Genomic DNA, 25,240 nt, shown 5'->3' with positions numbered 1-25,240 from the left:
CAGAGTGCACACAAGCGGTGCTTCACGGTAGTACTAGAACTAGTTCTATGGTTTGTTCTGGTCTCACAGATTTATGGGGGCCCTAAATTATGACGTCGGCAGATTTGGAGGTCCATTCTGCTCAGTGAATTAATACAGAGTTTCAAAGTCATATAATCTCCAACCGGTATGATTAAAATCTAACACTAAAATGCATGCGGTAGACTGTGAACAGAATTGTTAGATACTGTTTGTGGGCGAAGGAGAGCATATGGGGAAGAATTGGCTACTGCTACTAAATGATGTGTGTATCTGCATTGTGCTGAGTATACAGCATATCTGTGGTGTCCGAGCAAAAGTAGTTTTGCGCAACCCCTCCCAAAAATTGATTTCCATTTAGGCCAACTGTATTTTTTTCAGATATCCAGACACTGTTATATGGCATTCCAGATTGAACGGGTTCTGTGTAGTACACCGGTGATCCAGCATAAGTCGCTGTAGCAATTCACACGCCCGCTAGCTATCTCCGCAGTGGAGCCTTGTAGCTAGTACGAGGAGGAGTGTGTTTGATTTTTGCAATTGCAGCCTCAATGGCGGATAGAGCAGGATAGCGGCTTTGCGGACAATAACATCTCGGTACTTCTCTATTTGTGGCGTGACTTGGTCCGCCGTATTTTCCCGTGCATCCTACGGAAGAGGGGACTCCGGTGCATGCAGCAAAGTTGCGGTAGTTGAGGTTTCAATCTGTTACTTATTTTAGGCCGATTTAACCTGGCTAACTGGCTAGCTAACGTTAGCTAAGTGCATCGGAGTTCCCAACAGAAATATAGGCGAAGGAAGTTGCTCCTGCAATTCACAGTGGCTAGCTAAATATGGGAGACTCTCTTGAACTGATTGGGAAGCGACTTCTACTGCTCCTCAACGATGGCAGGTCCGCAGCCGGATCCGAAGCGGAACAGGCCGCCTGGACTCGTGACTGGCTTCGGGGGACTGTCCGGGCGGTCAGCGTCATAGGGTTGGCCAGCCCAGGGGTAGAGGTGAGCGGAGGAGAGGCGACGACAACAACAGCAGCTGCGGGGCTGACGGTCAGTGTTTTCATGTGAATAAAAACAACTAACGTTAGTTAGCTAACAAGCTAAACGCATGATTTAACTAGCTAGCTACGTATTTAACTCAACTGAAAAGAGAAAACATACAAATAATGAATGGTCCGTTTATGTTTAAATTATATTATCCAACTAACACATTATGAATAGCGAAAGCTAGCCAATCGTGTCGCTGTGTTGCGCTTGCCAGATAGCCATTGTCCCCATAATTTAGCCCGGGGATTTTGGGCCTTCGACAGATTTGAACTTAGTTAGCTTGCTAGCCAACTTTACCGTAGTCTCCAGAATGAAATTCATGTGCAATACGCATAGCCTCATTAAAATGTGAACGTCGGTGTATTAGATTTGCTTGCCTCAAATGACCGAATGTAGATATTGATGGTGATACAGCTAACGTTAGGCCTACATAGTTAGGTGTAATTTGTTGCGTGTATTATCTTCAACGTCATGATACCAAGTGCATTTTTCATTCTTAAGTAATTTTTCGTAATTGCGTGACCCCTTATGTGTTCCTATCATTTCATTGATTAATGGGGAGGATGTAGTTAGAAGATTCTGCAGTTGAGAATATAAATACATCTGAAAAAGCTGTCTGACTTGATGATGCAGCCTGTGATTGATTACAAGGCATGCCAACATCCAGAACTAGAATTACAGAGGATAAATAATGTCAGGTGTCTTTTTTGTTGTTGTACCAAAGCAAATGCCAAATCCAGATTTTTAGAAAGGGAAAGGTGTTGGTTGGAGTAGTTTATTAAGATTATTCAGCTTTCAAGGAAGTCTCCAGGACCATTTTTGGGAAATAGGCTTTTTAACTAGTGCAGATAGTAACTACAGATACCGCTCTCCACTCCTGTTCTTGTTTCTATTGGGAGGAGATATGTTACTGTGTGTAAATATGTCTGTATGTTTTTGCTTTTGCATGGACTATGTGTTGATCATCATAATGTCTTCTGTGCAGGTTATCTGGTCTTGGTAGGAGGGCATTTTTCAAATCACAGCACTTGTTTCACCTCTCACAGAACCATACAGTTCAAATTCACAAGGCTGTCCATGTTGGGCTTGTATGCTGAGTGAGTCAGCAAGTTTCACATTTAAAATGGACTTCTGCTGACATATCTTGCCCCTGTCTTGAGACCTAGAGTAGAGCATTAGCCCATATAAATGCAATCCATTGTTACACTGAGTATGTTTACATGCACACTAATAATTTGATATTAAACTGATTATGGCTGTAGGCCGAGTATGGCATTAGTCATGTTAACACCTTACTCTGCTTATCTTAATCGGTGTACTAAGGTCATAATCGAAGTAAGCATACGCCGATTAAACCACCTGGTGTTCGGCGCAATCTTTAGAATAATTCGGGCATTTAAATGCCTTAATCCAAGTTACCGTGGAGTATTTGCTCAGCACGTGCTAGCACAAGCAGCGCAAGCTTCCTTCTTTTGCACGAGTTCGGATAAACTCAAAGTATTTATCTTAGAAATAGTTTTGACATACAAACTATGTTTTTGAACTCAATCAAATAGACCTCACAAAAATAACATGGTCTGTGTTGGAAAGTTTATTTGGATGGCGATTTTCTGCATTTATCAAAGTCAGATCAAGTAGCCTGATAACCTCTCCCTCAATATCAACAAAACGAAAGAGCTTATTGTGGACTACAGGAGACCGAAGAGGGAGCGTGCCCCCATCCTCATCGACCATGGCTGCAGTGGATAGGGTCAAAAGCTTCAAGTTCCACACCCCTCAGGACCTGAAATGGTCTTGCCACACCGACATTGTGGTGAAGAAGGTGCAACAGAGTTTCTACAACCTTAAATGGCTGAAAAAATTCGCCATGCTTCCCATCCGTAACAGTTCATGGATATATTATGCCAAGGTTTTTGGTCTTAGGCAAGGTTTTTTTGTGGCTGTTCTTGCTCAACATTTTTCTCTCGAGGAAAGCTGAAGTCGGAAGCCGACATATTTTTTACATTTTTATTTCACCTTTATTTAACCAGGTAGGCCAGTTGAGAGCAAGTTCTCATTTACAACTGCGACCTGGGCAAGATAAAGAAAAGCAGTGCGACACAAACAACAACACAGAGTTACACATGGAATAAAACATTTACAGTCAATAACACAATAGACAAAATCTGTATACAGTTTGTGCAAATGAGGTAAGATTAGGGAGGTAAGGCAATAAATAGGCCGTGGTGGCGAAGTAATTACAATTTAGCAATTAAACACTGGAGTGATAGATGTGCTGAAGATGAATGTGCCAGTAGAGATACTGGGGTGCAAAGGAGCAAAAATTGTTTATTTGCAATATGGGGATGAGGTAGTTGGATGGGTTATGTACAGGTGCAATGATCTGTGAGCTGCTCTGATTTAAAGTTAGTGAGGGAGATATGAGTCTCCAGCTTCAGTGATTTTTGCAATTCGTTCCAGTCATTGGCAGCAGAGAACTGGAAGGAAAGGCGGCCAAAGTAGGAATTGGCTTTGGGGGTGACCAGTGAAATATACCTGCTGGAGGGTGGGTGCTGCTATGGTGACCACTGAGCTGAGATAAGGCTTTACCTAGCAAAGACTTATAGATGACCTGGAGCCAGTGGGTTTGGCGACGAATATGAAGCGAGGGCCAGCCAACGAGAGCATACATAGGTGGGTAGTATATGGGGCTACGCCCCTTTCGTCTGGGATTGGTCGACAGTAGGGCTTCTTCAATGAGGTGTTTGTTCTCATTCAATGAGAGACGACTCGTTTTCATGCATATTTTTTTAACTTGAGAAATACTGCACCAAACATCTTAGTTAGATGTAAAATTGCGTGACTAAGTTCTCCCCTGGAAAAACATCAAAATTAATGGCAAATTTCTTGCGTTGTCTTAGATGAATTCTGACTTTTGAAGAAGTGTATTCTGGCTATATCGTCTCAAGTTGGACAAAGTACTATTACTACTATTGCTGCTTGTCTTTTAAGGGAGTATGCGAGCACACTCGTTCGGGTTTGCCTAGCCAAGTTCAGCTTGGCGCCAGCCGAACCAAAGTATGCTGACGCCTTAAGACCCTCGCAGAGTTCAACAGATGCAACATTGAGAGCATTCTGTTGGGCTGCATCACCGCCAGGTATGGCAACTGCTCCGCCCTCAACCACATGGCTCTCCAGAGGGTGTTGTAGACAACCCAGCACATCACCGGGGCCACGCTGCCTGCCCTCAAGGACATTGACTGCACCCGGTGTCTAAGGCCAAGAAGATCATCAAGGACCTCTGTCACCCGAGCCCCCAACTGTTCACTCGGCTGCCGTCCAACAGACGGAGACAGTACGGGTGCATCAAAGCCAAGATCGAGAGACTAAACAGCTTCTATTACCAGGCCATCAGACAGTTGAACAGCCATCACTAGCTGTCTACCAGGCAACGCACACTCACTCACACAACACACACACACCTTATGAACACACACACGCAGCCAACGCTGCTGTTCCATGTTATAGAGACATTGAACCACTGGTCACTTAATGTTTCACATGGTGTATTTTAAATAATGTATCCCTGACAGTTTATTCTAATATTTCTGTTACTGTACATTTGTATTTTAGTTACCGTTTCTACACACCGCTTATTTATTTATACTGGATTCGTGATATAGCTCACTAATATATCTACTGGTGTACATATCATTTTTAGTTTGTCTTGTGTAAATTTGTCCGGTGTACATACACAGTTAATTCGGAAAGTATTCAGACCCCTTGACTTTTTTCACATTTTGTTACTTTACAACGTTATTATAACATTTATTTAATAAAATGATTTGCTCATCAATCTACACACAATACCCCATAATGACAAAGTGAAAACAGGTTTTTAGAAATAAAACAAAAACAGAAATACCTTATTTGCCTAACTATTCAGACACTTTGCTATGAGACTCGAAATTGAGCTCAGGTGCATCCTGTTTCCATTGATCATCCTTGAGATGTTTCTACAACTTCATTGGAGTCTACCTGTGGTAAATTCAATTGATTGGACATGATTTGGAAAGGCACACACCTGTCTATATAAGGTCCCACAGTTGACAGTGCATGTCAGAGCAAAAACCAAGCCATGAGGTTGAAGGAATTGTCCGTAGAGCTCCGAGACAGGATTGTGTCGAGGCACAGATCTGGGGAAGTGTACCAAAACATTCTGCCACATTGAATGTTCCCAAGAACATTGTGGCCTCCATCATTTTAAATGGAAGAAGTTTGGAACCACTAGACTCTTCCAAGAGCTGGCTGCCCAGCCAAACTGGGCAATCGGGGGAGAAGGGCCTTGGTCAGGGAGGTGACCAAGAACCCGATGGGCACTCTGACAGAGTTCCTCTGTGGAGATGGGAGAACCTTCCAGAAGGACAACCATCTCTGCAGCACTCCACCAATCAGGACTTTATGGTAGAGTGGCCATATGGAAGCCACTCCTCAGTAAAAGGCACATGACAGCACATAAAGGACAAGATTCTCTGGTCTGATAAAACCTAGATTGAACTCTCTGGCCTGAATTCCATGTGGCAGCATCATGCTGTGGAGATGTTTTTCGGCTGCAGGGACTGGGAGACTAGTCGGGATAGAGGTTAAGGTGAACGGAGCAAAGTACAGAGATCCTTGATGAAAACATGCTCCAGAGCGCTCAGGACCTCCGACTGGGTTGAAGGTTCACCTTCCAACAGGACAACGACCCTAAGCACATAGCCACTCCTGCGTTGTCTTGGCTTCGGGACAAGTCTCTGAGTGGCCCAGCCAAAGCCCGGACGGGAACCTGATCGAACATCTCTGGAGAGACCTGAAAATAGCTGTGCAGCGACTCTCCCCATCCAACCTGACAGAGCTTGAGAGCATCTGCAGAGATACAGTACCAGTCACAAGTTTGGACACCTACTCATTCCAGGGTTTTTATTTTGACTATTTTCTACATTTGTAGAATACTAGTGTAGACATCAACTATGAAATAACACGTACGGAATCATGTAGTAACCAAGAAAGTGTTAAACAAATCAAAATGTATTTGAGATTCTTCTAAGTAGCCACCCTTTGCCTTGATGACAGCTTTGCACACTCTTGGCGTTCTCTCAACCTGCTTTGAGGTAGTCACCTGAAATCTCAATTAACAGGTGTGCCTTGTTAATTTCTGGAATTTCTTTCCTCAATGCGTTTGATCCAATCAGTTGTTGTGACAAGGTAGGGGTGGTATACAGAATATAGCCCTATTTGGTAAAAGACCAAGTCCATATTATGGCAAGAACAGCTTAAATAAGCAAAGAGAAATGACAGTCCATCATTACTTTACGATATGAAGGTCAGTCAATCTGGAAAATATCAAGAACTTTCAACGTTTCTTCAAGTGCTGTCGCAAAAACCATCAAGGGCTATGATGTACCTGGTTCTCATGAGAACCGCCACAGGAAAGGAAGACCCAGAGTTACCTCTGCTGCAGAGGATAAATTCATTAGTTAACTGTACCTCATATTGCAGCCCAAATAAATGCTTCACAGAGTTCAAGTAACAGATACATCTCAACATCAACTGTTCAGAGGAGACTGCGTGAATCAGGCCTTTATGGTCGAATTGCTGTAAAGAAACCACTACTAAAGGGCAGCAATAAGAAGAGACTTGCTTGGGCCAAGAAACACGAGCAATGGACGTTAGACCAGTGGAAATCTGTCCTTTGGTCTGTGTCCAAATTTGAGATTTTTGATTCCAACCGCTGTGTCTTTGTGAGATGCAGAGTAGGTGAACGGATGATCTCCGCATGTGTGGTTCCCACCGTGAAGCATGGAGGTGTGATGGTGCTTTGCTGGTGACACTGTCAGTAATTTATTTAGAATTCAAGGCACACTTAACCAGCATGGCTACCACAGCATTCTGCAGCGATACACCATCCCATCTGGTTTGGGCTTAGTGGAACTATCATTTGTTTTTTAACAGAACAATGACCCTAAACCAACCACCAGGCTGTGTAAGGCCTATTTGACCAAGAAGGAGAGTGATGGATTGCTATATCAGATGGCCTGGGCTCCACAATCACCTGACCTCAACCCAAGATGGTTTGGGATGAGTTGGACCGCAGAGTGAAGGAAAAGCAGCCAACAAGTGCTCAGCATATGTGGGAACTCCTTCAAGACTGTTGGAAAAGCATTCCTCTTGAAGCTGGTTGAGAGAATGCAAGTTGTGTGCAAAGCTGTCATCGAGGCAAAGGGTGGCTACTTTTGAAGATTCTAAAATGTATTTTAATTTGTTAAGCTTTTTTTGTTGTTGTTTACTACATGATTCCATATGTGTTATTTCATAGTTTTGATGTCTTCACTATTCTGCACTGTAGAAAATATAGAAACTCCTTTGAATGACTTGCTGTGTCAACTTTTGACTGGTACTGTATAAATTAGCAAAAATGTCGAAACCCCTGTTATTGCTTTGTCATTATGGGATATTGTGTGTAGATGAGGCGGGAAAAACAATTGAATCCATTTTAGAATAAGGCTGTAACGTTACAAAATGTGGAAAAAGTCGGTCTGAATACTTTCCAAATGCACTATATATAGATTGCGTTTTGATACTGCTACAGTGCTATTTGGGTTGTTCATTCTTGATTTACTTGCTGTTTTTGTTTAAAAAATATATTTTTCTTTACATTTTAATTGTTTGACTCGACTGCATTGTTAGGAGCTAGTAACATAAGCATTTCGTTGCACTGCTATAACGCCGCTATACGCAACCAATAAACTTTGATTTGATTTCAGATGTGTCCATGTAAACAGGATTATTAGAGAATTGTTCTCGCAAAGCATCTAAATGTTTAAATCAAACTCTTCTATTAGTCTGACTATTCACAATCGCATTGTGTGCATTCAACCGTACTCGCTGTAATCCTCTCATCAATAATGTCGCACTAGGCTACCTATTGACAATGAGGGGTAAGTGAGAAAGTGAGACCGGTTTTGAATTGTCTTGCCTATTTCTAATAATTGACTGCTCTTCCCGAGAGAGATGGCGCCTTGCCCAGACTTTGAGGAGTAGACATGCTGTGTTTGAGTCACTAGTGCTGCCCGGGCTCTGCTGACTGTATGATCCTACCAAGGCCTGTCCTGCTGACTTTGTCTGTAGCCTGTCTGTGGCTGCTCTTCTCCCATCAGTCCAACGTTGTCAGTGTTTTGTCTTACCTCTGTTCTTTTGAAAATATACTCCTAACATGGCACTGAGCCTACGTTAATATAGCTAGTCTTACAGAAATGGCACCACTTCCCCCCCCCCCCCCTGTCCTGTAGGTGTTTGTGGAGTTTGAGGACTGTGCGTGGCGCAGGCGGTCCTGGGTACAGGTGTACGGGGAGGAGGTGAGAGCTGTACTGGTCGAGTCCTCCATCGTCTGGGCTAACCGCAGCAGCGACCCCAACCAGAACCACCCTGCGGCTGGAGGAGCCCCTGGGACAGCCTGGCCTGCCCTGGTGAGTAGCCACCTCCTCTGGCTTAGGGTTTACCAAATCATGTTTGGACTGTAACACTGAGCCACGCCAGTGGTTTTCAATCCTCTCCTCTCTGACCCTGCAGAAGTTTCACAATTTTGTTGTAGCCCTGAACTACCTCACCTGATTCATCAATTGACGGACTTGATGATTTGTTGACAAATGTAATCAGGTGTGCTAGCGCTGGGATAGTTAAAATACATGGAACCACAGCTAATCTGATCTGGACCGGTTGCCAACAGCATGATGGGAGGTCACCTACAAACACATCTATTGGGGGAGACTATTAGGTCATGGGCTGTAAAATGGGGTTAAAGTCCTGGTAGCAGATAATGGACCATAACAGATATGTATGTAGTTGGTGCTGTATATGAACTAATATACAGTATATCACAAAAGTGAGTACACCCCTCACATTTTTGTAAATATTTGAGTATATCTTTTCATGTGACAACACTGAAGAAATGACACTTTGCTACAATGTAAAGAAGTGAGTGTACAGCTTGTATAACAGTATAAATTTGCTGTCCCCTCAAAATAACTCAACACACAGCCATTAATGTATAAACCGCTGGCAACAAAAGTGAGTACACCCCTAAGTGAAAATGTCCAAATTGGGCCCAAAGTGTCAATATTTTGTGTGGCCACCATCATTTTCCAGCACTGCCTTAACACTCTTGGGCATGGAGTTCACCAGAGCTTCACAGGGTGCCACTGGAGTCCTCTTCCACTCCTCCATGACGACATCACGGAGCTGGTGGATGTTAGAGACCTTGCACTCCTCCACCTTCCGTTTGAGGATGCCCCACAGATGCTCAATAGGGTTTAGCTCTGGAGACATGCTTGGCCAGTCCATCACCTTTACCCTCAGCTTCTTTAGCAAGGTAGTGGTCGTCTTGGAGGTGTGTTTGGGGTCGTTATCATGTTGGAATACTGCCCTGCGGCCCAGTCTCCGAAGGGAGGGTATCATGCTCTGCTTCAGTATGTCACAGTACATGTTGGCATTCATGGTTCCCTCAATGAACTGTAGCTCCCCAGTGCCGGCAGCACTCATGCAGCCCCAGACCATGACACTCCCAATACCATGCTTGACTGTAGGCAAGACACACTTGTCTTTGTACTCCTCACCTGGTTGCCGCCACACACGCTTGACACAAACTTATTTGGTTCAGATAATCTTGGTCTCATCAGACCACAGGACATGGTTCCAGTAATCCATGTCCTTAGTCTGCTTGTCTTCAGCAAACTGTTTGCGGGCTTTCTTGTGCATCATCTTTAGAAGAGGCTTCCTTCTGGGACGACAGCCATGCAGACCAATTTGATGCGGTGTATGGTCTGAGCACTGACAGGCTGACCCCCCACCCCTTCAACCTCTGCAGCAATGCTGGCAGCACTCATACGTCTATTTCCCAAAGACAACCTCTGGATGTGACGCTGAGCACGTGCACTCAACTTCTTTGGTCGACCATGGCGAGGCCTGTTCTGAGTGGAAGCTGTCCAGTTAAACCGCTGTATGGTCTTGGCCACCGTGCTGCAGCTCAGTTTCAGGGTCTTGGCAATCTTCTTATAGCCCAGGCCATCTTTATGTAGAGCAACACATTTTTTTTTCAGATCTTCAGAGGAGTTCTTTGCCATGAGGTGCCATGTTGAACTTCCAGTGACCAGTCAGTACACGATGAACAGCAAATTGAACACACCTGCTCCCCATTCACACCTGAGACCTTGTAACACTAACGAGTCACATGACACCGGGGAGGGAAAATGGCTAATTGGGCCCAATTTGGACATTTTCACTTAGGGGTGTACTCACTTTTGTTGCCAGCGGTTTAGACATTAATGGCTGTGTGTTGAGTTATTTTGAGGGGTCAGCAAATTTACACTGTTATACAAGCTGTACACTCACTACTTTACATTGTAGCAAAGTGTCATTTCTTCAGTGTTGTCACATGAAAAGATATACTCAAATATTTACAAAAATGTGAGGGGTGTACTCACTTTTGTGATATACTGTACATTGGTTGCGAAGTGGGATTGTTTGCCGAAGTAAGAGCTGATTTGGAGAACCTCAAACCTAACTTTTAGAACAACATAATATAATAACGATTGATTTTAGCATTTGTAATCTGGGAATGTTTTCTTGGGGTGCTCTAAGCTACTATTATATGCGTGTCTGGCATGGAGAAATAGGTACTACACTCTCCTTTTAAGGTTAGTTCAGAGGGTGCATGTATGATGTATGCACTCTCCTCTCACACTCCCTGGCTGACTCCCTGAGGCACACCTGCATCTTGAAGTGAGGCCAGGCCAGCTTGTGGAAATGCAATTGTCCCAGCAAGGGATGTCTGGAGGACCTGTTACCATTACATAAGAAGCACACACGCAGCAACCTGCTGCTGCTCTCTGCTCTCCCTCATGCTTTGCCAGAGGATAAGATTAGAGATCGTTCTCCAGCCACTCCACCAATTAACAGAGGCGGCAGGTAGCCTAGTGGTTAGAGCGTTGGATTAGTAAACGAAAGGTTGCAAGATCGAATCCCCGAGCTAACAAGGTAAAAATCTGTCGTTCTGCCCCCGAACAGTTAACCCGCTGTTCCTAGGGCGTCGATGAAAATAAGAATTTGTTCTTAACTGACTTGCCTAGTTAAATAAAGGTGTGGGAAAAAAGATAGGAACGCTAGCCTACATAATATCGTTCAGAGTTAGTGGTTATTTTCCTAACGATGTTCCTCTTCGTCCGCTAGGCGTTCCGGTCTCTAGTGGACCGTGTGGGTTTGGGTTCCCTGGTCCCTGTGGAGTTCTTCGGGAACAGAACCCTCAACTTCCTCCCTGACGGGAATTCACTCCAGAGGTTTGAGGTGGGTTTACTCAAGGCTGTGTGTGTGTCAACTTTTATTTGAAGTGTGTGTGTGTGGTATCACTCTGTGAATGTCTGTATTTTGTCTTGCTCTGTAGGTAGAGAAAGACGTGGGGCACTCTCTCCTGCTGGCGCAGCCATCTCTGCAGGCTGCGGTGTCCAGCTGGCACAGTGACTTTGAGCTGCAGGAGATCCTCAGGAAGGGTGAGTCTTTGTTAGACTTATCTCTGGAACGAATGGAAACCTATTGTGCTGTGTACGGCGCGCTTTGACTTTCGACCTGCCTTTTCATTGCTCACCCATGTTTTCCTACACTGCCGTTCTCAATCCTGGCCTTTTTCTAGCATCTACTTCTCAAACCTCTTCTCTTACTGTCATCTCTTCTCACTTTTCACTCCCTCCATAATATCCTTCTGGCTCGCCACTCCACGGGTCTTTGAGCCTTGTCCTGTTGGTTGTGTTGTCTCTCCAGGCTCCTACACAATCCAGGGCAGGAGGGTTCAGGTTTACCAGTGTGAGTTTGACGAGCACTGGGCCCCGGGCCTGGTCTCTCGGCACGACCCCAACTCGCACATCATGGAGATCACCATGGACCAGGTACACACACACACACAACCGCTGCCTGGATGTGCCTTTCGTAGTACCTTTTTGATGTTAGGTAATATGGCGGAGGTGTTGACAGCTGTTAGCTAAGTGTTATTGTTGTGTTCTAGGCAGAGGAGACCCAGGTGGTGGATCCTCGGGTAATGCACGTAATACTAGCTGAAGATCACTTTGATGAGGTAAGTTGGATAAAGTATACAGTCCTACTCCTCCCTTCTTGCTTTTTCCCCCAAAATACTTATGAGTTTGTTGGTCGACTTGTTTGAGTTTGCATTTTCCTCATCCTTTCAGAACGGGAGGAATGCTCGGCGGAGGAAGGAGAGCGATGGCGTGAAGGGCGAGAGCGGCCGTAGACGGAGGACATCGTCGGAAGGCGAGGAGGACGTGACTCTGAAGCGTTTTAAGGGGGCGGGAGAGGGAGCAGCGGAGGGACAGAACGGGAGCGGCTCCACCAAGGGGATGGTGACGTGGGGTGAGGAGGTAGCAACCGGAGGAGAAGACGGAGTGGGTGGAGGAGGCAGAGTGAACAGCACTACCAACAATAACAGCAGTTCCTCTGAAGCCACACAAGGTCACGCCACTCCGAACAGCATTTCCTCCCACATGGACCAATCAAAAGCTCCGCCGCGGTACCCCAAGGAAAACGGACGCTCCCTCTCCACACAGGACAGACAGGGGTCTGCTGACTCCACCACTACAGTCACACCCACCCCACCCCCCCTCAAACCAGCCCCCTCCCCATTCTCCAACACTTCCTTCCCCTCTCTGGGCCAGATGCCCAGCCTTGTCCCTGGAGCTCCGGCCGCCAAGCCTTCCCCAGCAGCCCCGACCCCAGAGAGCGAGGAGCCATCCCAGTCTACCTACCCCAAGACGGCTGCCCTGGTGTCCCCCGGCCCGGTGACCATCTCGTCCCCATCGCAGGGCAGTGCCCCCAGCGTGGCCCTCTCTGCCCCCCTGTGCTTCAGCCCCAAACCCACCGCCTGGACAGGACCACTCAACCAGACGGAGGTGAATTAGTAACACTTAACTTAGCTCTTAACCTGTGTAGTAACACTGTAACTACTAACTATAATTGTTTTCACTAATATGCTATTTCCTTATCCTGCTTCTTTAGGGCTCTAAGCCCATCTTGGCTGCTGCTGGGTTCCGGCTGCCCCAGTCCAAGCCTGCTGGTGCTTCTGTGTTCGGAGAGGTAAGCTCCCAGACCAACGGTTCCTCCAACACAGCGTCAGTCTCCCAGGACACCCCCGGACCCTTCGGCTTTTCCTTCAGAGGCGCCAAGAACAACGAAGCCCAACCGCAGCAGCAAGACCAGAACTTATTCTTCCAGTGTATGAGTCAGAAGACTGGCCAGAACCCTGGTGGTTCTAATCAGAACCAGACTTCAGGCCTGGGTCAGAGCCAGGCTAAAGACACCAACTACTTCACAGCAGTGTCAGAGAGCTTGAGTAAGGAGCCTCCTAGCCTGTTCAAGCCCTCCGCCTCCACAGAGGGACTCAAAAAGACTGTTCTGGCCCCCGCTTCAACTGGCCTGTTTGACTCAGCTACAGCTCATCTCAAAGAGCAGTCCAAAGTGCCTGAGACCCAGCCGGCAGGCAACGGAGTGCTCAACAAGCCTTTCGGAGGGGACAAACTCTCGTCTTCCTTCAGCGGCGGCTCTGGGGGGATGAGGAGCTCTGTTCTGGGAATGGCTGCGATCGGCACCCCCCTGGCTCCGGCCTCTGGATCTCTGGGTGGTGCTAACAGGAGTGGCACTAACGGTGGCGCGGTGGGTGGCTTCAGCACCAAGACAGACAGCCACCAGAACCTGTTCCTCCAGGGCTCCAAGGAGCCTTCCAACCCCTTCCTGGCCTATGGGGAGAAGCTCTCCCACAGCCCTTTTAGCGGCAAACCATCCCCTCTGGAGCCTGAGACCCTGGGCCCTGCCTCCGCCTCGGAGAGCAAACCCAACCTATTTACAATGGCCGAGCCGCCCAAGGGCATCCTGTCTTCCCCCTTCGCCTCCCTTGCAGGCGCCGCTGCCTCCAGTTCTTCCTCCCCAGCCCCAGGACCTGACTTCATACAGAGGCCCCAGTCTGATGCCCCCTCCAAGCCCAGGGAGGGTGCCTCCACAGGGGAACAAGGCTCCTCAGCTGAGGGTGGGTCTCTGGATGACCGGCCCAGCTCCACCTCGGGCTACCCCATGTTTGGGAGCGCTGTCCCTGGGGGGAGTGGTGAGGATGCGGCCATGCCATTTGACCAGGGCCAGGCCCAGAAGTTTGCCCTGGAGGAGCGAGGCCAGGTATCTAAACGTGACTCTGACTCCAGCGATAACAGCGACCTGTCAGACCTGAGTGAGACTGAGGAGGGGCTGGAGAGAGGGCAGGCCCCTGGGGGCCTCCCGGGGCCCGTCAAGGAGGGAGCCATGCTGCTGCAGAAGGGTAAAGGCCCCGGGGTAGCCAAGAGCCGGCCACGCAACAAGCCCTTCAAAGGTAAGATCTGGAGCCTCGGGATAGGGCTTTGATAATAAAGTTTTCCTACTGTACGTCAATGCGTTTCTCAATCATTCGTAACATTTCATTCGTCAATGTTGAGGCAAGTTAGATTGTGGTCAGGGTCATGAAACGTTAGCAAGATTGATGGTAAAGAAAAGTTGCTGACCAACTCTTCCCTAATGAATCCATTACCCTTTCCTACACTCTTTGATGAATAGGTTGTCATTGCGTTGTTTTGTATCGCTTCATATTCTAATTAAAACTCTCCGGTCTTTCCTTTTTCTCCAGTGGGCCAGTCGGTGCTGAAGGACGTGACTAAGGTGCGTCGTCTGAAGCAGTCAGGAGAGTCGTTCCTGCAGGACGGCTCCTGTATCAACGTGGCGCCCCACCTCCACAAGTGTCGCGAGTGTCGCATGGAGCGCTACAGGAAGTACCGGGAGCAGGAGCCTGACGACGACGACCCCAACGTGGCCTGCCGCTTCTTCCACTTTCGCAGGTACCGTCTGTTTACCAAAGACTGTGTGTGCGTGTCCACGCACTGTGTGTGTGTGTGTGTGTGAGGAATGGCTGGGGTGTGTATCCTCTTACAAGGAATGCGACAACGAATATTGGTCATTTCATCAACCTCAATTATAATCCAACATGTTCTACTCGTCTACGCGTCCTGCACTACTCTGTCCTCCAACCTCTGACCTTTGCCTCCTAACCAGGCTGGCGTTCACGCGTAAGGGCATCCTGCGTGTGGAGGGCTTCCTGAGCCCCCAGCAGAGCGATGCCATGGCCATGGGGCTGTGGCTACCCTCGCCGTCCGTACAGGAGGGCCTGGACCTGGATACCTCAAAGTACATCCTGGCCAACGTGGGAGACCAGTTCTGTCAGCTCGTCATGTCTGAGAAGGAGGCCATGATGATGGTCGAGCCTCACCGTGAGTGCTTTTAGGCTGCGTCCAAAATGGCACCCTATTCCCTTAATAGTGCAATACTTTTGACCCGGGCCCAATCTGTCTGTGTCCTACAGAGAAAGTGGCGTGGAAGCGGGCGGTGCGCGGCGTCAGGGAGATGTGTGATGTGTGTGAGACCACTCTCTTCAACATCCACTGGGTCTGCAGGAAGTGTGGCTTCGGGGTGTGTCTGGACTGCTACCGGCAACGGAGGAACCGCCCTCTGGAAGGTGAGAGTCATAGAATTCCATATAGAATCTAGAGAACATACAGAATGTGTGAGATTCAACTAGGTTGGCAAAATCCGGTCACTTTCCCGAAATTCTCCGGTTTTCCAGAAGTCCTGGTTGGAAGATTCCTGGAATTCCAAGGGCATAAGCAGCAAATCTGAGAATATTCCAACTATGATTTCTGAAATACTGGGGAATGTTGGGAAAGTTACCGGAATTTTGCCACCTTAGACTCAACACACAGGGACGGGCTGGGGTAACACTGAGGGGGCCCTGTCCATTTCACCAGCAGTGTTTGCTTGTAATGGTCTTTCAGTAATGTTTGTTTTTGTTTTGAAGTAGTAAAGATTTAGCTGCTACTAATTGTTAATAAAGAATCGGTATATGATGTACTTTATTGTCCATTAACTTACAGGGAATGGACATTTTGTATTTATGAACAACCCAACCCCCCCTGTATACCCAGAGTGGCTGGAAGCAATGGGTCAGCTGCAGTGCAGAGCCCCTTACAAATGACCCTTCCTGTTTTTGTGTCTCAGAGGTGGACGAGGGGCCTGATGACGAGGTGTTCTCCTGGTTGAAGTGTGTCAAAGGCCAGAGACACGAGCCCCAGAGCCTCATGCCCACACAGATCATACCTGGAACAGGTAACATGGAGCAGGATACCTATAGAAGCCTAGGGCCCAAATGGACCCCTAAGCACTTGAGGATTTGACAGTTGTAAGCAATATGGTAAAAGCTCCACCTTGCCCTCTAATAGGCTAAGTAGAAGTTTCACCACATTCCTTATACCAATCAAATCCTCAAATAGGATTGGGCATAGAACTGGGGCCTGGAGTCTTTCCTGCTCATGTCACATGGTCCGTACAAACTCCCAGCCCTAACTATAACATAAATGAGTTAGATGCACTATTGTAAAGTGGTTGTTCCACTGGATATCATAAGGTGAATGCACCAATTTGTAAGTCGCTCTGGATAAGAGCGTCTGCTAAATGACTTAAATGTAAATGTAAATGTAAATAACATCCAATTATTATGTTGTGTATCTCCATAAGAGTTGTCCCATATTGACATTTCTCTCTCCTCTCTCCCTCAGCTCTCTATAACATAGGGGATATGGTGCACTCAGCCCGGGGAAAATGGGGCATCAAGGCAAACTGCCCCTGCACCAGCCGGCACCACAGGCCCCTAGTGCGCCATAGCGCCCCCAACGGCATCTCACAGGTAATGCACCACCCCTTTAAAAAAAAAGTCAAACCAAGATCAATATTTTACATTTTTACTATCCACGCATGGTTTTCACTTGTTTTACATATTGCTTGTCAAGGGCTTCATTAGAATGCAGTAAAATGTTCCTTGTTGTCCCAGCAGTCTGCAGTGTCCTCCAGCATGGGGAGCAGTGGTAGTGGACCAATCACAGGTGGTGGGGGGCCAGCGGGTTCAACCACTCCTAAACCTGAGGGGGGGGAGACAACAGTGGTCAAATTACAGCCTATATCCAACACGTCATCTGAGGCGGCAGGAGGGGTTGATACTAACTCCACCAACAGTACCAGTGCCCCCCCTAACTCTGCCCAGACAGCCACCCCCAAGGACCCCCGCCCTACCACGGGTGAGGGCAACTCCACTGCCCTGCACTGGCTGGCAGACCTGGCCACTCAGAAAGCCAAGGTGGAGGACACTAAAGGTGAGGGCCAGGAGAATATCATCTCTTTCACTTCATCTTCTTGTCTCAATCCTAACTCATATGCTCAATGATACTCTCTAAATGTATCGTACATGTGTTTAGATTAGACCATCTCTAACCATCGTCTCCTCCCCACCCCTCTAGACTCTGGGTCGCTGCGCTCGGCGATGGGCCGGGACACGCGTTCTCCCTTCGGCCTTGACTCGTTCAGCGCCCTGTCCAAGCCTTCGTCCTCCTCCTCCTCCAGTCCTAAACTGTTCAACAGCCTGCTGCTGGGCTCCAGCAACACCCAGCCCAAACCAGAGGGCTCCAGCCTCCGAGACCTGCTCAACTCTGGCCCCGGGAGGCTCCCCCAGGCCCCCGGAGACACTGGAATACCCTTCCCCTCAGTCTTCTCCACCTCAGCCGCTGTGAGTGTCTTTCAGCTTTCCTCAGTTAGCTAGGAGAATTCAGATAATTTCAGAATGACATTCTACATTTGAGCAGAGTGCCCAGATATGGATCCTTCCATAATGCCTACATATAGGGACATTACAGGGGACCATTCCAGAATTCTTAGATTCTACACAGTTCTAGGTTGTGTCCCAAATGGCACCCTGTTCCCTATATAGTGCACTGCTTTTGACCAGAGCCCTATGGGATCCCTAGACTGCAGGTCTAACCCCTCCTCCCTCTCTCAGGGGGACAAGATGAAGGGCAGCCTGCCTAACTTCCTGGACCATATCATCGCCTCGGTGGTGGAGACCAAGAAGGCGGAGGGCCGTCGTACGGGCGAGGGGGGCAGCGAGCTGGGCGGGGTGGGCCGCAGGGACGGGGTGATGGGCCTCAGCGTGCTGGACCCCCACACCTCCCACTCCTGGCTCTGTGACGGACGCCTGCTCTGCCTGCAGGATCCCTCCAACACCAACAACTGGAAGATCTTCAGAGAGTGCTGGAAACAGGGCCAGGTGAGAGAGACCTCTCTGTGGGGTATAACGGCGATAAATACTTTTTTAAAATACGGATTTTTAATAAAAAAATATGTGCTCACCGAGAGTAGTACTAAGGCGGTGTGAGTAATATGTAGTAATATGGTGGTGTGGAAGATGGAAATGGACTGAGAGTAGTTGGGGATGAAGTTTGGAAGAGGGAGATGTGTACTGTGAGAGATGAGGTGATGATGATTCTGTTTGAACTCTTTCCCTCCTCTCTCCAGCCGGTGCTGGTGTCTGGTATCCATAAGCGTCTGAAGGCGGGTCTGTGGCGACCTGAGGCCTTCAGTGAGGAGTTTGGGGACCAGGATGTTGACCTGGTCAACTGTCGGAACTGTGCCATCATTTCTGACGTCAAGGTCCGTGACTTCTGGGACGGCTTCCAGGTCATCTCCAGTAAGTAACGGGATCGTTCATTCAGCCATTCATTCGTCCGTTTATTTGTTCTTCCATTCGTTCATCTCGCCTTATCTCGCTCTCCCCAGAGCGTCTGAAGGGTAGTGATGGTCAGCCCATGGTTCTGAAGCTGAAGGACTGGCCTCCCGGAGAAGACTTCAGAGACATGATGCCTACACGGTTTGATGATCTGATGGAGAACCTACCCCTCCCAGAGTACACTAAGCGAGACGGTCGTCTGAACCTGGCCTCCCGCCTGCCCAACTTCTTTGTCAGGCCAGACCTGGGGCCTAAGATGTACAATGCCTACGGTGAGAGAGACAGCAGAGATGGAGAATATGCAAGATTAGTAATGAGCCCATTTACTCTTTTAATGGGATATCAGTCTCTGATCTCTGTTTCTATCTCCTCATTTTATATTCTCTTTTTACACCTCTTCCCTCTTGATACTTTCCATGCTTCCTTCTATTACACCTTTTTCACCCCCCCTTTCTCTCACACCTTCCATCTCTCTCTCCGTCCCTCCCACTCTCAGGTCTGATCGAGACAGAAGACCGGAGTGTTGGCACTACCAACCTGCATCTGGATGTGTCTGATGCCGTCAACGTCATGGTGTACGTGGGCATTCCTGAGGGAGAGGGGGAACACGTCAAGGGTGAGTAGGACCAACACACACTCTCGCACAGTGAAGCGGAACTTAATACACTCACACACACACTCACAGCAACACTGACTCGCACAGCTGACTCATTCCAGCGTTGACGTACACCACACTAAACCACACGAGGCCCGTGACACATTTCTGTCCGGCACGCGCAATGATTTGGGTTTTTAATTCATTTTGGCCCGTTTCCATTCCGCCCGCGCTGCACTACAATTCACAGCAAGCACTGCCATTGTCCTGCGCGCCAATGGCAGTGCATTGCCACACACACCCACCCACGAGCCAGCCAGTGCGCTGTATCATATTACATTTGCAGCAGCCCAACTGTTTTCCTTAATGGCACTGACTGAAAATTCAAAAATGTTGGAGGCTAAATGTTGATGCCAAGTTTCGGTTCCAACTGGTCATTGCTGTACTACAGGAAATGTCATATTTGTTGTCAAAATTATTAGGTAAAGGATTTAAATGCTAATATAAATTTGTACTAAAGGACACTGACTATAAATGAATCAACAGTTGAGTCATCTACATTATGAAATTACACAGCCTGACTTGATCGCATCGGTGTGTTCAATGTCAATTGCGCTGCTTTACATGTCTCATTTATAGCGTGTAGGGGAGGGAAAGTACACAGACACATACATGCCACAAGTCCCAGGCTACTAAAATGTTGTGGCCCGGCTTTGTTTTTTAAAGCTTGACAATGAATAACCAACAAACTTGCAACAAAACACCACGCAAAGGGGAAACATGTAGGCCTATTACAGCAACATTTGAGCAGTAACCTAACTGCAATACATTTCATGCGCACCATACAGCAATGCCGCGTTCAACCGCACTGGTGATCCATGCAGAGCGAAACATTTAAAACGTGTTTTAAGTCTAAATGTTACAACAACCTAGTGAAACGACTTACTTTGTTATTTGCAGTTTAAAAAAAATACTTTTTGGTTAGGGTCGCAGCATATTTTGCATAGCAGCAAAGGTTGGACAAATAATATTTCTTTAGTTTTATTTGTTAAAATGTTATACAGCATCCTATGTAAGTTAAGTGGACATTATAAAAGGGCATATTTAAAAATAAATAAAACGATTGCCAGTTTGGGTCGCAGTTGTATGCACGTTTTTTTGTTGGTCTGACCCGCGAATTCGTTGTCTTTTTCAATATGGCCCGTGCGGTAATTGAGTTTGACACCCCTGCACTAAACAATGTAACCTTTAGCATGGCTAGCAATTAGCACAAGTGTGTATTGGCATGGTAGAAATTACACGTGTCCATTTAGCACTGAGTGGTATGTTTCAGTAATGCACTACTCACACTGACATTACCACTTTCCTCCAGCAACCCTCATAAAAGATTCATAGTTTTTTTGTGAGGTAAATAAAAGATGGTCCTTGGATCTTTGTCCTTGAACATACATGTTTTCAATTCCATTGACTGCTGCACTGTATTTTTCATAGTTTTATTATGACAGGTTAAAACACCTTACATCTAAAGCAGCATTTCCCAAACTCTGACTTCGGGACCCAAAGAGGTACATGTTTAGGTTTTTGCCCTAACACTATACAGCTGATTTTAAATTATCAAAGCTTGATGATTACCAATTTGTAAGTCGCTCTGGATAAGAGCGTCTGCTAAATGACTTAAATGTAAATGTAAATGTAGTTGATTATTTGAATTGGCTATGTAGTGCTAGGGCAAAAACCAAAAACATGCACCTCTTTGCGTCCCGAGGACGGAAATTGGGGAAACCTGGTCTAAAGAGTATATAAAATAAAAAAACATTGCAAAATCTTCCAAAAATATGTTAACTGTTAAAACCACATGGGCTCCCAAATGACCCACTCATGTATAATTGGATTTGAAAGGCGCTCCAAAGTTTTCTATAGGAAAGTCGATAGGATTTCAGCATTCCAGTTTCTGGAAACTACGGACAGGAAGCCATTCCTCAGCATTGAGACAGAATAATGGTGTAAATGTTAAATTTAAGCCTGTTTTCAGTCAGTCCTATAGACTTTCCTAAGTTTCCCACATGAGTGTATAATAATATAGGCCTCTGACTAGATTATAATGTTATTCATCCCAACTTGGGACATTGTTATATCAACACTAGCATCATCAATGATTAGAAGGACTAGATGAGGATCAATGACATACACATCATAAATGCATATTAAGGCACCTGCACCTTAGTAGAGACCCATTTTTTGTTTAAAGGTAAGAAATGCTGTTTTCTATCCTACTCTGGTGAAACAAGCCCAATGAGGCTAACCCCCCCCCCCATGCATCAATGGACAGGACCCTGGAAAGGCCCTTTAATGGGTCTCACATGTTGATTGTGGTAAAATTTCTCGTTCACAGAGACGGATATCGCTGGATGTAAAGGTCTGTGCATTTTTATAACATCACCTCCTTAGCATGGCTTTTTTTCTTGACTAACTTCTCCCTTCTCTCTCTCTCTCCCACTCCCCCATCCTCATGTCCTCTCCCTGTGCGGTTGGGGCCAGAACACTACGGTGGCTCATCTGTTTGTGGTTTATTTGTGGTCTGAGTGGGGTCTGCCTGCGGTCTTCCCTCCAGTGTAGAGCTGACCTTCAGTAATGCTCTGATAGTCAGTCAGCCAAACTCTGTTTTAAACCCTTTTAACACAACAACTTTGTTTTTATTTTCATGCTGTTAGATGTTAGTAAGTCTTTCCTTGCATTACATCTTCTGTTATCTGGGACAACTGGTGTTCTGGCCTTGACTGGCAAGGCTAGACTGGGAAGGCTAGATGTATGAAGGTGTAGGTACTGTCTGTATCCCTGCACAGGTTCACTGACTCTCAAGGAGAGAAAAGAGCAGCAACTTGCTAGCTGCCCATCTTTGGAGTCACATTCCCCCCTGACTGATATCTCTTCCTAGAGGAGAGATGCGGGGGGAGAGATTATAAAATAAACATACATTACCATGACAGGCATATGTAGCTGTACCGGACTCTATGCCTAACCGAGGTCAGAGCAAATGAGCACACACACACTCTACCCCCCACACACAGTCTCTTCCACACACACATGCAGGCAACTTGATCTATGAACAATCTCGGGATAATTTGTCCAATTGACCGGAATTTGAATAAAACATGTAGCTCCGTTAGTGTTGTTTAGTCCTGTTCCTCACTAGCCACCTAAATGTTTACTTGATTAGTAAATGATGAGCAACTCTGAATGCGTCCCAAATGGTACCCATTTTGACAAAAGTAGTGTATTGCAGAAGGAATAGGGTGCCATTTGGAACCTATGTGTTGTGGTTGAACCCAGAGCTGCCACCGGCCAACAATGATGTCATAGCAGGGAGATTCCATTTCCCCCTGCCAGCCGAGCGCCCCTCTGGTTGTGGATGACTGATGATGAATCAGCACTTCACAGAGGCTTGTGTCTCAAATGACACCCTATTCCTCCTGTTCCACCTGTAGTGTGCTACTTTTGACTAGGGGCCACAAGGTTATGTTCAGAAGATGGTGTACTGCATAGGGGAATAGGTAACGGGTGTCGTTTGAGATGGCGCCTCGTGATCCTGACGTAGTGAATGAGCACTTGTATAGATTAGAAGGATTGTAGTGTTTTCCCTCCTGTGTCTACAACTGTAGGATGTGAAGGTGTGCGGTACTTCTGTGCTTTGTGATGTTTCGTGTTGCACTTCTTCTTTCCTACGTCATTCCCTTTGAACATGGACTCTGTCAGTGACTGACCGGTGCTGGAGTTTGCTCATCCCTCTCTCTCTCTGTGTGTGGTCCCGCAGAGGTGATGAGCACCATCGAGGAGGGTGACGTAGACGAGATGACCAAGAGGAGGGTGTACGAGGCCAAGGAGAAGCCCGGGGCGCTGTGGCACATCTATGCCGCCAAGGACGCCGAGAAGATCCGGGAGCTGCTTCGCAAGGTCAGGGTTTATCACCACATTCCTTGAAATGTCAATATGCACATTCATTTTCTTACAATGCATTATATCAGGAAAGAATCTAAAATGGTGGCTGGACTTCTTTAGTTCTACTGTTCCCACGATAAAATCAGTCTCAAATGGCACCCTATTACCTATATAGGTGTGCTATGTTTGGGCCCATAGGGCTCTGATGAAAAGTAGTGCACTATATAGGTATTAGCGTGCCATTTTGGACGTAGACATTGTCTCTCTGATATACCTTACCATATCTTCTTATCCTTTGACTGTGGTAGGTGGGTGAGGAGCAGGGCCAGGAGAACCCTCCGGACCACGACCCTATCCACGACCAGAGCTGGTACCTGGACGGGGTGCTGCGCAGGAGGCTATACGAGGAGTACGGCGTGCAGGGCTGGGCCATCGTACAGTTCCTGGGAGATGCTGTCTTCATCCCCGCCGGGGCTCCCCACCAGGTACTAGGGGAAACACTGGACGTACCAGTCGAGGTTTAGACTGAGGCTTTTTTGTGTTGAATGGTTACATAGGGGCATAGCGTACCCTTATGTTATCCCTTTTTAGCTATATGATGTCTATACTCTTGCTTTTCTTTTCATTCACACATTCTCTCTCTCGCCCTCTCAAAATGACAAATCACACGCTCACCTCTTTCTCCTCTCTCATGTGCCCCCAAGGTGCATAACCTGTACAGCTGTATCAAGGTGGCGGAGGACTTTGTGTCTCCTGAGCACGTGAAGCACTGTTTCAGACTGACCCAGGAGTTCAGACACCTGTCCACCACACACTCCAACCACGAAGACAAGCTGCAGGTACACTTCGGCCGCCTCCTAAATGGCACCCTATTCACTATGTAGTCCACTAGTTTTGACCCTGGTCAAAAGTAGAGCACTTATAACTATGACTCCACTATAGTATAGGCCAATTATTTGAGAGAACGAATAAAGGATTGAATCGATCAGTCAGCTAAACAATCAGTAACATATTGTGGTACAATTGTGATTCTGACGGGATTTGATGGTAATTTTGATCTCTGTTCTCTAGGTGAAGAACATCATCTACCATGCCGTAAAGGACGCTGTGGGGACACTGAGGGCCCACGAACCCAAGCTAGCACGCTCTTAGTGCCCGCTAAACACACACACACACACAAGCTGCAGTTATAGAGTAGAGGTCTCAGTGTGCAGAGAGAAGCACGGTGATGTGCTCACAACTCTCTTATTTTGTGGGGGGGGGGGGGGGTCTATAGTCAGCGCTTGGATGAAGGCAGTACTACATCATCGCTGTTACACGACATGCTCTACACGTCTTAGTAGTTTTCCAATTCACTTCTGATTAACTCTGTATTTAAGGTCAGTGTGTCCTGTTTGTGTGTGTGGAAGAGAAGGAGAGCATGTGACGTGAGGCGGTTCAGCTGTGTAGCGTCTGACTAGATGTGAGCACTGGGCTATGTTTCCTTTTGCGACAACCATTGATATTATTATTCTTCCTTAGAAGAGAGGGTTCACTTGTTTTTAGATATTTTTTGTTGTTGAAGTTTTAATCTTTAGTGGTGGAATTGAGACTTGTGCAAGTAACAAGCATCGAAGTGAACTAGACCAAAGTTTTGTATTTTTAGTTGTCTTATTTTTAATTAAAAGCAAGGACTTCTTAAACATGTTTTCTTTTATACGCCGGAGGGTATTTCAGAGTAATGGCTTTTTGAATGCTTGACAGAGAGTGGCTTAGAGAAATGTCTCCATTTATTTGGTCATCTTTGTTGTCCCAAGGTTTGCATGGATGAACTGCAGACTTCAAAACGTTGTAAAAGAATCACAATTCCAACTGAACAGAAACTACTGGCCGTTAACAGTGTATCAATATATGTTGATGATCTTAGCAGTCTGTTTGATTTTTCAAAATAAAGTTCACAAATTAAATGTA

General features: G+C 46.8%; 1 protein-coding gene across 3 annotated transcripts; it reads left to right on the top strand.

Annotated features, from left to right (window-relative positions):
• The first annotated feature begins 448 nt into the window (after nt 1–448).
• Nucleotides 449–25,240, top strand: LOC139574092 (lysine-specific demethylase 3B-like). 3 transcript variants are annotated; one of them, XM_071398263.1, is made up of 24 exons: nt 449–1,064; nt 8,372–8,548; nt 11,307–11,420; nt 11,518–11,623; nt 11,892–12,016; nt 12,133–12,201; nt 12,314–13,030; nt 13,137–14,493; nt 14,785–14,992; nt 15,207–15,421; nt 15,514–15,666; nt 16,206–16,313; nt 16,763–16,890; nt 17,038–17,353; nt 17,498–17,763; nt 18,034–18,300; nt 18,549–18,720; nt 18,810–19,031; nt 19,256–19,375; nt 21,747–21,770; nt 23,166–23,305; nt 23,599–23,775; nt 23,995–24,129; nt 24,362–25,240. In XM_071398263.1, the coding sequence occupies exons 1-24, from the start codon at nt 852–854 to the stop codon at nt 24,440–24,442; spliced, it is 5,610 nt and encodes a 1,869-aa protein (XP_071254364.1). In that variant the 5' UTR covers nt 449–851; the 3' UTR covers nt 24,443–25,240. The 3 variants fall into 3 exon arrangements, with proteins under 3 accessions (XP_071254364.1, XP_071254363.1, XP_071254367.1); XM_071398262.1 differs by having other exon boundaries at nt 17,035–17,353; XM_071398266.1 differs by lacking the exon at nt 21,747–21,770 and having other exon boundaries at nt 17,035–17,353.

Source organism: Salvelinus alpinus, chromosome 4, assembly GCF_045679555.1.
Source record: "Salvelinus alpinus chromosome 4, SLU_Salpinus.1, whole genome shotgun sequence".
NCBI classification, from domain to species: domain Eukaryota; kingdom Metazoa; phylum Chordata; class Actinopteri; order Salmoniformes; family Salmonidae; genus Salvelinus; species Salvelinus alpinus.
This window is presented reverse-complemented; position numbering and strand designations above follow the sequence as displayed.

Excerpts from the sequence above, each read along its gene's own strand:
- LOC139574092 (XM_071398262.1), top strand. The coding sequence starts at position 852 with ATGGGAGACTCTCTTGAACTGATTGGGAAGCGACTTCTACTGCTCCTC. Across the intron at positions 12,017-12,132 it reads TGGAGATCACCATGGACCAG|GCAGAGGAGACCCAGGTGGT; the intron begins GTACACACACAC and ends GTTGTGTTCTAG. Across the intron at positions 17,764-18,033 it reads TCTTCTCCACCTCAGCCGCT|GGGGACAAGATGAAGGGCAG; the intron begins GTGAGTGTCTTT and ends TCCCTCTCTCAG.